General features: G+C 38.9%; 1 protein-coding gene across 4 annotated transcripts in view; it reads left to right on the top strand.

Annotated features, from left to right (window-relative positions):
• Positions 1-13835, top strand: part of jmjd1cb (jumonji domain containing 1Cb) — a 140150-nt gene that overhangs the window by 98049 nt on the left and 28266 nt on the right. For all 4 annotated transcript variants that reach the window (XM_067429185.1, XM_067429184.1, XM_067429183.1 and 1 more), the window contains 2 exons: positions 2974-3087; positions 13090-13195. In XM_067429185.1, coding sequence (XP_067285286.1) covers positions 2974-3087; positions 13090-13195 — 220 coding nt within the window. The remainder of the gene's footprint in view (positions 1-2973; positions 3088-13089; positions 13196-13835) is intronic.

The raw sequence follows: 13835 nt of genomic DNA, 5'->3' as shown, positions 1-13835 counted from the left end.
AGATCTGAATTATTGATGCAACATCATAAGGAAAATGTATAATTATTTTAGATTTTCTTAAGCAAATTCATTGTGTGGCTTTATTCAGCTAACATATATAGTCTTGTGCACAATTTCACATTATAGCTACTATATAATGTATTTTAGAATCCCTTGAAAGTTGCATTAACCATTAACTATGGGCAGCAAATCTTTCCGTTGGTTTTTAATAGTAGGTCAGTACTCCAAATAGAATTCAAATTCAGTAGCAGTTCACTTGACTACATGTGAGGTTGATGAAAGGTTTATTTTAGTAGTGTAAATCTACAGCTAGTCTTTCCCCTGCTGCTGCAGGATCAGGTTCAGTGAGAGACATGCAGGCAGAGACAGTCAATACAGATCGTCTGAGCTCAAATCTGAAACAATCCGAATTATTCAGCTAGACTGAACTATCACAGAGATCGGTGGTCAGACTCTAATAGTGTTTACTGGTCTAAAAAGTCTTCCTGTTGGTCAGTGTGGTTACGTTTGACTTTTTACGGTTGTTTTGAAGGCAGCCAGACATGGGCATGTTTATCTGACCTCTGTTGATAGAAATAGAAATGATCAGTGGCAAAGCCAAAAGTCCAGCATGGATTAAGATCACATGCACACACTTGTATAAGATGTAGTGAATAGATGCAGTGTGTGCAGTTTTTTTTATACTGTAAAATTATTACTTTTTTTAATTAGTTATTCATTTACAGATGGTCCCTTTAACTTAAAAAAATGTGTTTACTTTGAAATTCAACAAAATGCAACAAACATGCCAAAATCTCAAAATACTTGAATTGAGAATGCAGTCTAAATGTCACAACTGCTTTATTATTATTTTCTTTGTTTTACATGAATACAGCCTTAACTTAGTAATGACGTCCAGTTCTGCTTGTGGGAATTATAGGAATGTAGTAAACGAGAAACTAAAAACTAAACTACACTAAATCCATAAGCTCCTGGTACAGCGTTTAAAGTAGATGTGTTTTAGATGGGTTCCCTTCCCAGCAGACATGAAGAATAGATTGTGATGGGGATCATGTGCAGATAGTCTCATGACTGCCATGTCTGCGTGGAGTATGGAGACTTCACGAGCAGATGGCATGCCATTTACACCCACACACACACACACACACACACACACACACACACACACACACACACACACACACACACACACACACACACTACAGATTTGTACTCTACTGTGAGGTTGGGCTTGTAATGAATCCAATTACTGTCCACTCGGTCTAGCTCTTGTGTAGTCATACTAGTGCCAATTTAGCCTTCTGATTCAATTAGAGTCTCAGGAAAGACCTCTGATCTAAGGTGAAGCTGCAGATGTTTACGACGCCGTGAGAACATTCTCTCAGAGCCCAAACCTGCAAAGTTTAGTTCACACAAGTAAATGGTCAAAAATGCAGTTGTTCCTTAAGTGTTATTGCATCTTTTGTTGTTTTATTCAGGTTTCCTGTGGGTCTTTTAAATGCGTTAATTTACCATTTTAACATGGTCTCAGAAAAACAGGAATTGTGATACAGCCAACTGAGCCAAATGTAAACTTCAAAAGACAATAATTTAATAAATGTGAGCACTGCACGTTCAAAGTTCAAACACCATGCTTTTGCACGTTCTACAGATTCATATTTTATGAGAAATTTTATTTCTTTTTAAATGATTAGCCACAAATATTAACAAAAAAGACATTAAAAACAAAAGTCCCTGTATAGTTTTGGCTTTTCAGTAAAATCATTTCTGGTTACTATTAGTATCTGGCATTTAATTCAAGAAACTCTTGTGGCCTCTTTCTGGGCCGTCTAGCTAATAAAGACCAAATCCATTTAACACATTCAATATATAGATTTTACTAGCTTTATTGGCTTTATTTAAACACGTTATATCAGCAAATCTAATGTCGATTGACTTCTAATTCCTATGTTTTGCTATATTAGTGCATACACCAATTTCTATTTATGTACTGTATATGTTGAATAAAACATGTTTTGAGTATTTTAACCTTGCAGTTAGCCTCTTTTGTTGTTAAATGTGAGCTCCAGCTAGAATCTGAGAAACATTTTGAGATTATATGGATTTGTTTGTTATGGATATGGTACAGTATTATGGATATGGTATGGATACCATTTTATTGGTAAAACTTTACACTGAGGTTTTGTTTAACATTTTTAAAATAACATGACAATAAATTAACTTGAAACAATTATATTTTTACTAAACAACATTAATAAATGCTTTAAATATATTGCTAATTGTTAGTTGATGTCAGCTAATGCATTCACTGTTAAAAATTGTTAAGTGTTAGCACTTTATTTTTGCGAAAGACTTGGTTGGAAAGATACAACACCCTGCTTATTGGTTCATTAGCAGGAAGCACAGCCAGGAGGAACACAAATGGGTATTGCTCACTTGAAACTTGTAATTTTTAACCTTAGGTATACATAATCCTTTGTTTTCTTGTATTATACTGTTTATACTTTACCTGGGTTAACAATTCATTCTGGGTACTCAGGTTTGAGAGCTCACACTGTACTTTTGTTGTTGCAATACCATTGTTTAAATCACAAAAAATAGAAACCCGTAGGTGTGTTTTCTGTAACGGTTCCTCATTTTTAGTGGTTTCCTCGGATGCTGAAACTAAAACTGATGAGTTTATCTGACTCTACAAAGCATTTGAATATTTATTGAAGTATGTACTGCAGAGTAAATTTGGTTGCTGATAAACCTCATTCAAAATAGTGTGAAATGTTGTTTAATATAGGATATAAAAGACAACTCTCTCAGCATTAAACACAGTGTGACTATATGCTGTTTAGGTTGGGTGAATGTGAAAAGGGATCAAACTTATTTTTGTTCCGTGTGAGCTGTCAAGCATGACGCTCTTTATTTTTTAAACTTCTGAAGAATAGAGCATTGAGTAACCTGAGTGTTTTTTTGTCCTTACAGACATTCAAGCCTTTGGTGGGGAAGACAGTGTTTGGGTCCATCACAGCCATCGAGTTCTTTTCTGACAGACACCTGGACTTCCTGACGGAAGAAGGAGCCTTTCAGCCCTATCAGGTGAGAGTGTTTTATGCTGCTTCCAAATTCAAATGCTTCCCTAATACGTGACCATCGGCCACAAAAACAGTCTTTTTTTCTTATTTGGGGTTTATGCATCACATGAAAGTTAAAAGCTTTCAATTGATGTATGTTTTGTTAGGATAGAAGAATGTTTGGTGGCGATACAACTATTTGAAAATCTGTACCCATAGATATTAATGGTTATATGGGCTTTATTGTGCCTGCTATATACTTTCATAGTGTTGCTAAAGATAAATGTTCCTTTGTAGTCTTGCTGTTCTGCAGCAAAACATGATGACAATTGTGTTTTAGGCCATGTGATTTTGGATCCTGGAGTGATGGGATATTTTGCAAATAAAATGATCATTTCAGAAAAATAGCATAAGAACTTTATTATTTCTGCTCTCTCACTATCATCTTGTGTACTTTTAGTATGTTTAATGCATGCGCAGTAAGGTGATTTTAGTATTTTCAGATATTTTAATATGAATGAGCAACTTTTGGAAAAAGCTTGAAATGCTAGATGAATGAATCTTGTGGTTCATTTTAGTTAAACTACCCTCAGGTTGTTCGTCCTTCCCTTGTGTTCCTCAATCCTTTGCTAGCATTCACCCACCATCAGAATACGTTCCCTACAGCTTCCAGTAATGGATGGTTCTGGGTGGATGGTTATAAAAGCTGGTCAGCTACATGAATTTGCCTCCATGCTCAGAGCACTAATAAGGACAACAAACAGCCTCTTCTATTGTTCTGTGCTAAGCCACTTAATTAATCTAGCTTAGATAAAACACACAGCGACAGAGAGCGAGGCTCTGAAAACAAACACACATGACAGATGGGAGGAGATGCTCTCCACTGCTGGATTCATATTCACGACATGTTTTATCCCCAGTGTTGTGGGCTCACCTCCATCCTGCATGACGGATAATGAAAGGCCATCTGCCAGCAAATTATCGTCGCTCTCAAATCATCGCCCTGAACCCAAACCTAGGCGTATTGTGTGTGGGGCAAATTGTGATATTTTGAGGGGAACAATGAAACGGATCCTTGTTTTGTGTGGTTTTCTGTGTGTGCTTCTGGTGTTCACATTTCCGTAGGTGATTTGGTCGAATCTATGGAGATACTTCTGGTTAATCTCTGCAGGAAGTAGAAAAAAGAAAATAAATGCTAATGGGTTTACAGTAAACATAGGAAATGTATCAATTATATGATGGAATATGAAGATATAAGCTATGTTCCAAAACTTGACAACATTTCTAGGTATCATGTATGTGCTTGATTTAAAAGGTTGATTTAGTAAGAAGAAAAAAAAACCCTACTGTGTGTACCTAAGGGGTACCTCATTGCACGGCAACATACATTCATCTAGAATGCTCTAAAATATCAGTACTATGCATGTTTCTGGTTAATTTTCCCCCTTAGTGCAAACAATAGTGGCTAACTCTTCTTGTCTTATGTCTAAAACTGTTAATTACAGAAAATTATATTGTATTATAATATACTATATGTATTAAGTAAGGGATAATGTACACCCAGCCGGTTGTTATCGCAGAATAAACCCAGGCAGAGTGATCAGGATCTTGCATCACTCTGAAGGGGTTTATTCTGCGATAACAACCGGCTGGGTGTACATTATTCCGCTTATTACACGGCTACTAATCTCAAATACCTGTAAATTAGACACAAAATATTGTCTTGAGATTAAATATTTTATTAGCTCTTACGCAAAGCTTCCGAGAAGAAAAACTGTTCCAAACTGCTTTAAGTCTTTATCTATTGCTGTTAAATGTTGAAAATGAATGCTGAAAGGGTTAGTTCACCCTAAAATGAAACCAAGCCTATGATTTACTCACCCTCAAGTCATTATAGGTGTTTATGACATTCTTCTTTCAGACAAATACAATCAGAGTTATATTTAAAAAGTCCAGGCTAACGCTAATCCAAGCAGTAGTTGTAGCTGTTTTTGAAGTCTATAAAAAATACAGCTGTCCGTCAATTACGTGCTCCACACGGCTCCGATGGGTTAATAGAGCTTTCTGATTCGAATCGATGTGTTTGTGTAAGAAAAATATCCATATTTAAAACTTTATAAAGGAAACCCGCCTTGAAGTCTTCCATTGTAGCCATGGCTGCTTAAGTATTTAACAGCCACAAGATGGCGCCGGCGTTAAAGCAAAGAAGTAGTACCGGTCAAGATAACTTGTAGTACCCGGATGAGTGTTGTTATCTGGAAATAACATACTGCTCGAATGCGTGATGGACCAATCAGAATAAAGTATTTCACAGAACCGTGTAATAATATACATGAGCATTTAAAGTGATAGACTACAGAACTGCAGTGTTTGTTTTGAATAAATTATATTGTCCGCTGGTGTGTATGCTAATATAGTTTTAGCTATAGTTATTCGTTCTTGCTGTGAACTGGCCGTAAACCTTCACCTTTGTGACAAAGATGCAGTCTATTTACCATTACTTGGTGAAATTTCACAGGCAAATTCCAGCCATTCCATTAGGAATCTGTACAATCTGGAGTTTTGCATAAGAGTGAGAAATTTGAAGTGACTTCTGTGCTTCATTCATCTCTAAATAATTAACAATGGGCACTGGACTGTTTTGTTGCACAGAAATTGCTTTGCTAATGTGAACACACCTTAGAATCAATGTTGAGTGTTGACACAAACTCAATTTTCATTTTTCATGTTTTTTTGTTCAAGTCTTAATGTGAAAGGAAGTACTTGTTGCATTGTCACACAAGGGACAGTGACAGGTCCATTTTTTGTCAGGTCAACGTCTGCCATGGTTGTGCAAAAGTTTAAAGAGAATCTTAATCACGCTACTCTCAAGCACTATTTGTGTGGTGCACAATGCATGCACCCGAATTACGTGTGTCGAGTATCAGTCACTCCTTGTTAGTTAGCTTGCTACTTTTTTTTAAACATTTGACAATGAGGCAAATCACTACAGAGTATAAGTGTGTTTCACTCCCAGGTGAAAATGAGGTTATGGTGCTACAGTCACGGACAGCACACTCGATAATTTGCTCACCACAAGCGTGTCAGGAAGAAACAGGCATTTCTTCTTCTCTACAGTTCCACTTACAGCTGAAAAATGTCATCAAAAGGAGTATTCCTCAGTTCTGGATCCTAGTCCCACCCATTCCAACACACCATCTTGTTCTGGAATCAAAAACACGCCTTCTTTAAAAAAAATCAAAAGTCTGACCTCTGAAGTGCTTGGGAACTCTGCATCGTTTGCTTGCTGTAGTTTGATGAACTGGCTTGCTCACATCCTGTCCTGGCCTCTTTTCTCCTTCTTGGATTTTTTTCCACAGTGCTGCCTTATCCAGGGATGGATAGAGAAGAGGCTGGAACCCAGGAATCTGTTTGGCATAATCACAACAATTGAGGCTCTGTGTGTGAGGCCAGCCGGCGAGAGAGAGAAAGAGAAAACAGGACTGTTGTTATGGTGTGCATTACTGGAAGAGACGACTACACGCTTGTGACTTGCACTCATTATTCTCTGTGGGCTACATTACTGAGTGGGGATTGGATCTGGGCTTGCATTTGCATTCGTTTATCCTTGAGTGGGATGGAAGAGGAGGAATTCGACCTCTGACCTCAGGGTGGCCGGATAAAGGACTTGAGAACTATGTAACAATGAAACATGCTCTTGTTTACTGTCATGGCAGTTAAGGTACATTCACACTGACAGCCATTAAATCGCTGGAGGTCACAAAGTCGCTGTTGGTCTCTAGTGGATGTATCCACCAGTCCTGTCTACACTACAATTTCACAACCTAGATGAATTCTCTGCACATTTATCCACATTTTCTGAGCAGATTTTGGGGCAAATTCTGCAGAACTTGATTTAAAATATAATAATACTATAGTAATAAAACATAATAATATAAGTTATAATATTTAGTTGTCGACTAATATGGATTTTGTGACGGCCTGTGCAGATATCTTAGAGGAGTGTAACATGCACAATTTCTGAAATGAGATTTATATTTATTTTACATAATATTTACTCAAATAGTTTGACATTTATTTGAAAATAAATCTCATTAAAAAAGTTAATAAAAAGATCTGTAAAAATTAAACAGATTTATACTTTAGATAGAAACTTCTGTAATACAATTTTAATTAGTTACCCCCCCCCCCCCCAAAAAAAAAAGAAAAGAAAAAGAAAAAAAGAAAAAGTAAACACTGTAACTAACAGTTTGAAATCAAGGATTAAAAACTAGAAACAATAAATGCTTTTGGATATTCAAGGCTTTCTGCTGGGACTATGTTTTTTGCTTGATTGTCAGTTCTTTGTTTTATATCAAATCACCAACTCTTGTAGAAAACAAATGACTTCTAGTCGCTTCATGGCTGCACAATGCAATCACTGTGAATAGCCCTTTAGTGTTACGCCCTCTACGTTGAGTGGTGGGATTGTTTTCGAACTCTGCATATGAAGCGTGCATATACAAGTCTCAGCGCACAATATCCCCCCATAATGCTATAACATTTGTGTGAAATTGTATTCATGGATACCATTCAACAAAGCAGAACATACATCACACTGGCGTACTCTATTTTAATGAAGAAACATATATCACACACGCGTACAGACGGCTCAGCCACCCTCCCCCCTACCCTTACACACTTTCACACACACATTCACAGACAACTACTGTTTCAGCATGCATATTTATACACAAGACTGCAGCACTCCCTGAATGATTTAATCTACGACGTATAGAATTACTCACTATAACTGCGCTAAATAAATTACCTCGACAACACATCGCTTGAAATGGCACAAAACCATATGAAAGACACAAACAGTGCACACACACTTGCATTACCCCAGCAACAAGCTTTTTTCACACACGTCACGTATGTAGTATTGCCATAGCAACAGGAGCACACACGTCGACTGATCCTCAACAAAAGCTTTTACGTGCCACTGGGTTTCTGCACCAGCTTTTGCGTTTTCCCAACGCCGCAGTGGTTAATTGCGCTGAAATTTGCGCCTCTGTTATAAGACGTCACCATTAATACTATAATAGCGTTATTATGGTATTTTTTTCATGTCATTCCGGCTTGCCGCACAATGATTCATCCTCTGAATGCGTCATCTCTGTGAAAAGCATTTGTAGAGCACTGGAAGGAACATCCTGTCTCCGTGCGCCGTTCGCTGTTTACACCTCTGACTGATGCAAGCATTGTGTCAGCTCCCCACGCTGCCCACTGCCATGGCAACACTCCGCCTGCATGTTCGCTCTCCCATCGCCCAGCCGAACAACATACTTTTAAAAAACACTGGTCCATCCTGATGATATGCACCGAGGTATGTGCGGTGTCATTGCCTATATAAAGTGCGTTTGTGATTTGAAGCAGCGTCCTTTGTGTTAGGCGGGCTAGTAAGGTGCATCTGTGCATGTCTTGACCATTTCAAACATCATAGCCAAGCAGAATTTGAAAGGACCTATTATTCCTTGGAAGCAAAACTGTACAAATGTACCAGCATGTGTCAAACTACTTAGTTGAACCTTGGTTATGCAGCTACAATGGCCTATAAATCAGTATGATATAATTATTTCTTATTAGACTACATCTGTGAACAGACGTTTTCGTTACACATGGGGCATACATTTGGCCTGTATCACCTTGACACGTGCTTGTGTCGAGAACCTTCTTAGGACATGACGTCATTAACGCAGGAGCTATGCTCTTCAGAGAGGGACAGATCAGGAGCATGTCTCCCTTTGTGTGCACAAAGACAGTGGAAAAGAGCGACAGAGAGAGACAAGTGAAGGAAGCAGAGGAATGCTAATGGGAGCACTCAGTCAAGTGGAGCAGGGCGGTAATGGGACTTCATTCATTCTTAATGAACACATTGTTAATTTCACTGACGTACAGTAACGGTCTGAGCTGCACCCTCTACGATGACTAGACTAGATATTGATTTGAATGTGCAACATTAGAGACCATTTTTAATAACGTCACATACGTTTTTATTTTAAATCTGCTTTTCTGATCATGCAAGTGTTTAACTATTTGTGGTTAATCTGCCATTGAGTTAAATCAGAACTGGTTACCAGAAGCAAATTGTACTATATTATGTAGTTATGTGGTGCACAATTTTAGTCCAGTATGATTTAACTTTGGGTGGGACTATCTAAAATGTCACTGCAGAAACAAACAACAAAAAGTCCTGTTATGCTTGTTTTATTTTTGTACATGGGAGATATAGCATGTCTTGCATGGCTTAAGACAGCATAAAAGACGGGTTACATTTACTGTTGTTCAGCAACACTTTGTTGACGAAATCCAATCATTTCACACAATTGGGAATTTCATATGAGGACAAAATATTTCCTCATGCAGATTTTGCAACAGGTTCAAGTTGGTCAAGCGTATTTGCCTCATTGATCAACAGAAAGCTGGTTGGTTTTTGGTTTGTCCTTTTTCCCCCTAAACATTTTGCTAAAGTGACCATACCTTAATGCTGCTTCTAAGTGAGTAGTGTCCTAACCAGGAATGACAATAAAAGATAAAATCATGATTTGTTTGTTTGTTTGTCCTATTTACCAATGTGTCGCTTGGAACTTGGTTATGACATGGTGTACTGCCACATCTACATTGCAAACAAGCTGCACAATATAAATTGTATAATTGGAGTGTTTTAGTTTTGTTTATTAATGTTATATCAGTCATCACACATGATCACAGGCTTGATAATCATTCAGGCACGGTGGAGTTTTAGTCTTTAGATAAAGCACTAATGTTGATTATATAGCTGTCAGAAGGAATTGCACAATGCGAGGAAACATTTTATGGTTATATTTGCACCATCTCTGTGTATAGTCCATGTGAAATCCTAATCTCATCTGATCAACATCAGTTTGTCAGCAAACACAGATGGTGCACAGATATGGATTCTGGACCTCATTAGGACCCATGGTGTCATTTTACGGACAGCACCCTATAGCACCTACTTACGCATCTACATTGCACCAAATCTAAGTGAAGACTGTTATTTATTTATTGGCAGACACACTTCTGTGGCTTACGCCTGTCTAGAACAGCAAATATGAATGTCACGTGTAATACAAACAACATGTCTCTAAAACGTGATTCCTTCGGAGAGACAGGGAACAGTATGGAACACTTCTGAGCAGCTGTTGGATGGAGAGAGGCTGCTTGTCAAAAACATGGAGACGGGCCGAAGGAAAAAGTGCAAGCCCCACGCCCAGCGTTGTTCCCAGGCTGCAGGCCGCTGGACGGAGAGCAAAAGGGGAAGGAAGCTGTTTTTATCTGGGTCAGAGTTTGGATCTGGAAGCACTTTCTTTTTTCCCCCAGTGCCGAGCACCACCCTGTTTCACAGTGTCTTCCACCGCAGCGCCATGTGGAAAATCCTGGAACATATTGATGTTAAAGTGATGGATGGCAGCCCGGTGCGGAATGGGGTGGGGGGATGGAAAGAAAAGTGCATCTGCTCTATCCTTCACAAGGGGGTGTGTGCAGAGGAGGTGGAGGAGATGAGATTACAGTTAAAGTCCTGCTGAAGGTGCTCGACTAGACTATAGGAATGAGATCACGTCTTTCTCTGTGATTTTAAATTTCATTGTTCTTATTCATAATATTTGTCATTCATCTGCTTGTGAGTTGCTTCGCATTCCTGCTAGTGTGCATTGCCCTGTTCAGAAACATTTGGACAAGGGATATTTGTTTTATTTGGATGCTACTTTTTCTGCTGTTGAGTGGAAGAAAAACTAGGCTGTCCTAACAGATTCCATTCTTTGATGCCACCAAGAGAGAAAGTGCCCCGTGCAACCTGCAGGCCAATAAATAAACCATGTTCCCTGCAATGCTCTAGCTTTAAAATGGAAGCTGGAATGAAGGCGTTTGTATGTGTGTGTGAGTAATGCGATGGTTGTCACTAGGGAAAGGACAATACAACGGTTTACTTTTGCCGAAGATTAGGCACACTGGTGATGCAATGCTAGATTTTTAAGACAAAACACAGCACCACTTAGTTTAAACACATCCTCAATCTAGTGTTGACAAAAGTACCGACTGAGATACCAAATTGGTACTGAAATGTAAAAAAAAAAAAGTGACGCTTTGAGCGCAATTGTAAACACTTCTGACTGGCCATTGTGCTCACACACTCATCAAATATGTCTGTGATTGGCTACTACGATCAGCACACAAGAAATATACATCAATGACACTTTTCACAGAACGATTACACAGACACGGAGTGTTTGAATGCAGACGCCTATCAGCCTACCGGTCTGCTGATTGACGCCTGCTTGTGCTTTCAAATGCTCCTGCTCCCTCTTTCAAAACACTTTCAAACACTTCCGTGTGCTTTCAAACTGCTGCCGTGCGTTGATCATTGTAGCCAATCACAGGCACATCCGACGAGCGTGTAAGTACAATAGTCAGTCAGAGATGTTTACGATTATAGCTCAACAGCGCTCAAAGCGTCACATTTTTAACATTTCAGTACCGATTTGGTATTGCAGTTGGTACTTTTGACAACGCTACCTCAATCAGATGGTATCACTTCTAAAATTCCAGATCAGATCTGATCTGAGGTTGTCGAGGAGACATGCCATGGATGGCATATTTCAAGCCCCAAAAAAATCTTCACAACATGACATCACAATGACATTTTGTTCAAGAATATGAAGTCATAACATTGAGCACATTAACACTGAGCACCTATATTTACATACCTACAGTATTAACCTGCCCTGATGAACGTCAGTGTGAAACTTATTACTCGCACATGGAGCTTAGCCAATTAAAACAGTGGTCCATTTACATTTAAAACTCTTATAGAAGGCACAACAACTGGTTTAATTCTGAAGACAGGCTGTGGTATAATTAAATATATTTAAAATATAATTCAACAGTCTATCCAAAATGTAAAAATGTGCTATGTACTCCACTGTTTGCGTCATGTTGTTTAAGTTTGCGGTTATGTTGTGAATGAGTGTTTCCTGTCTCCCGTATTCACTTGTGTATGAATAGAAGTCAATGGAACAAAAAGTGTATTTTGACCACCCCTTAAGGGATGAGAGGGAGAAATAAAATTCTACACCGACTATTAAAGTACCTGTGTTTCTGATCAGAGGTTCTGTTATTCACCCTAGCCAGCAATTACAGCAGTGTAGGCTTTTGTTTTACTGTGTGTGTGTGTGTGTGTGTGTGTGTGTGTGGCAGCAGTGGGGTATTTCCAGGGCTCAGTTCATGTGTTCACCAGGCCTGCTGTGTGATTGTGTAAATAACTGGTGCTCCTGTCAGCCCCACCCCCTGCTTTTTCTCCACTCCTCATCACCATCAACAATTAATGGAAGTGCTGGGCGGATATCCCTCTCACCCTGCCAGACCCATGACACACACACACACACATACACACACACATCTGGTTCACTGCTGGGCTCCTGCGAAGCGGAAATGTAGCATTGCCATGCCTGAGGAGGTGTGAGAGCTTTCCTGTGCTTGTTTCAGATTCTGTGGGTCACTGACTTTCATCAGATCGTTCAAATCTCTTTGTGACTGGAAATGTTTGAGTGGTAATTGCAATGCCTATTGCTATTGCTCATACTAAGGCTTAGGGTTTTGTTTAGATCAAACCTACATATTACATTTCGTGGCATATGTGCTACAGACATCTATGACACCTTAAATCATACAGCTTGCTGCTTGCTGAGAGGGTGGCTGGCCCTATAAGCAAGACTTTAAATACTTTAAACTTATTAATCTCAGACTTGAGGTGCGAAATCCAGTTCACACTTTCAGTTTTTTAATTTCAAACTTAAAATTTCATGAGCATCGGTAAATGTGAGTGCACATTAAATCTGATTAATTGTTTGCATGGTTGGTGGTTTAATTTCAGTTACTGTTCAGTGGGTTCATTATTAACAGTGAGTACACTATTATGTGTCCTTGTAATTGTGATATGCTAACGTTATATGTTTGTTTTCTGCAGGATGAGGTGGACAATTTAAGTCCTGTTCTTAGGGACTATCCACATCTCCATGAAGAAGTGAAAGCCTGGGTGAAAGATCAGAAAGTTCAGGAAATTTTTATGCAAGGTAAGGTTGGTCACATTTTATCAATTATTCTCAAGGGCTCAAATTAAAGGAAACATTTTTGTTTTTTGAAATCGTGCTTTAGATGACACAGCATTAATCATTTGTGCCATTCAGTAGTAGCTCTTTTCGTGTACAGAATGCCCACCCTTCAGCATCCAAAACAGAAAAGTCCCTTCCTTTTCACTTGGTAAGAATTACAGAAGTAAGGCTGTTGTTGTGGTCTTGGCAGAAGGTCTTGTTTACAAAGTCCATACAAAATTCCAGGCCCACAATTAGTGATAATTGTTGAACTTGGCAGTTGACAAGGGCAGAATGGAAAGCATCTCAAAGCCAAAGGTTTTGGTGGGGAAACAGAAACAGAAAAAAAGGTCTGTGGTTTTGTGCAGACGTCGCCCCATGGTTTATGTGCTTGTGAAATGTGTGTGAGAGAGATGCATTTTGGGTTGTTGTAGGCACAAGGACAGTGAAGGGTTAGCTGTTCTAGCCGGGCATATGAGCGGTGTATTCAGGAGTAATTAATGGAAATGACCTGCCCTGCACTAATGAGCTCCAGTCAGATTGGACACCTGCCAGCATTCACTGGGCCTAACAGCATATAGATACAAGGATTGATGTGTCATCCCTGAGGTAAAGTTCACCC

Source organism: Pseudorasbora parva, chromosome 21 (assembly GCF_024679245.1).
Source record: "Pseudorasbora parva isolate DD20220531a chromosome 21, ASM2467924v1, whole genome shotgun sequence".
In the NCBI taxonomy this organism is placed as follows: domain Eukaryota; kingdom Metazoa; phylum Chordata; class Actinopteri; order Cypriniformes; family Gobionidae; genus Pseudorasbora; species Pseudorasbora parva.
This window is presented reverse-complemented; position numbering and strand designations above follow the sequence as displayed.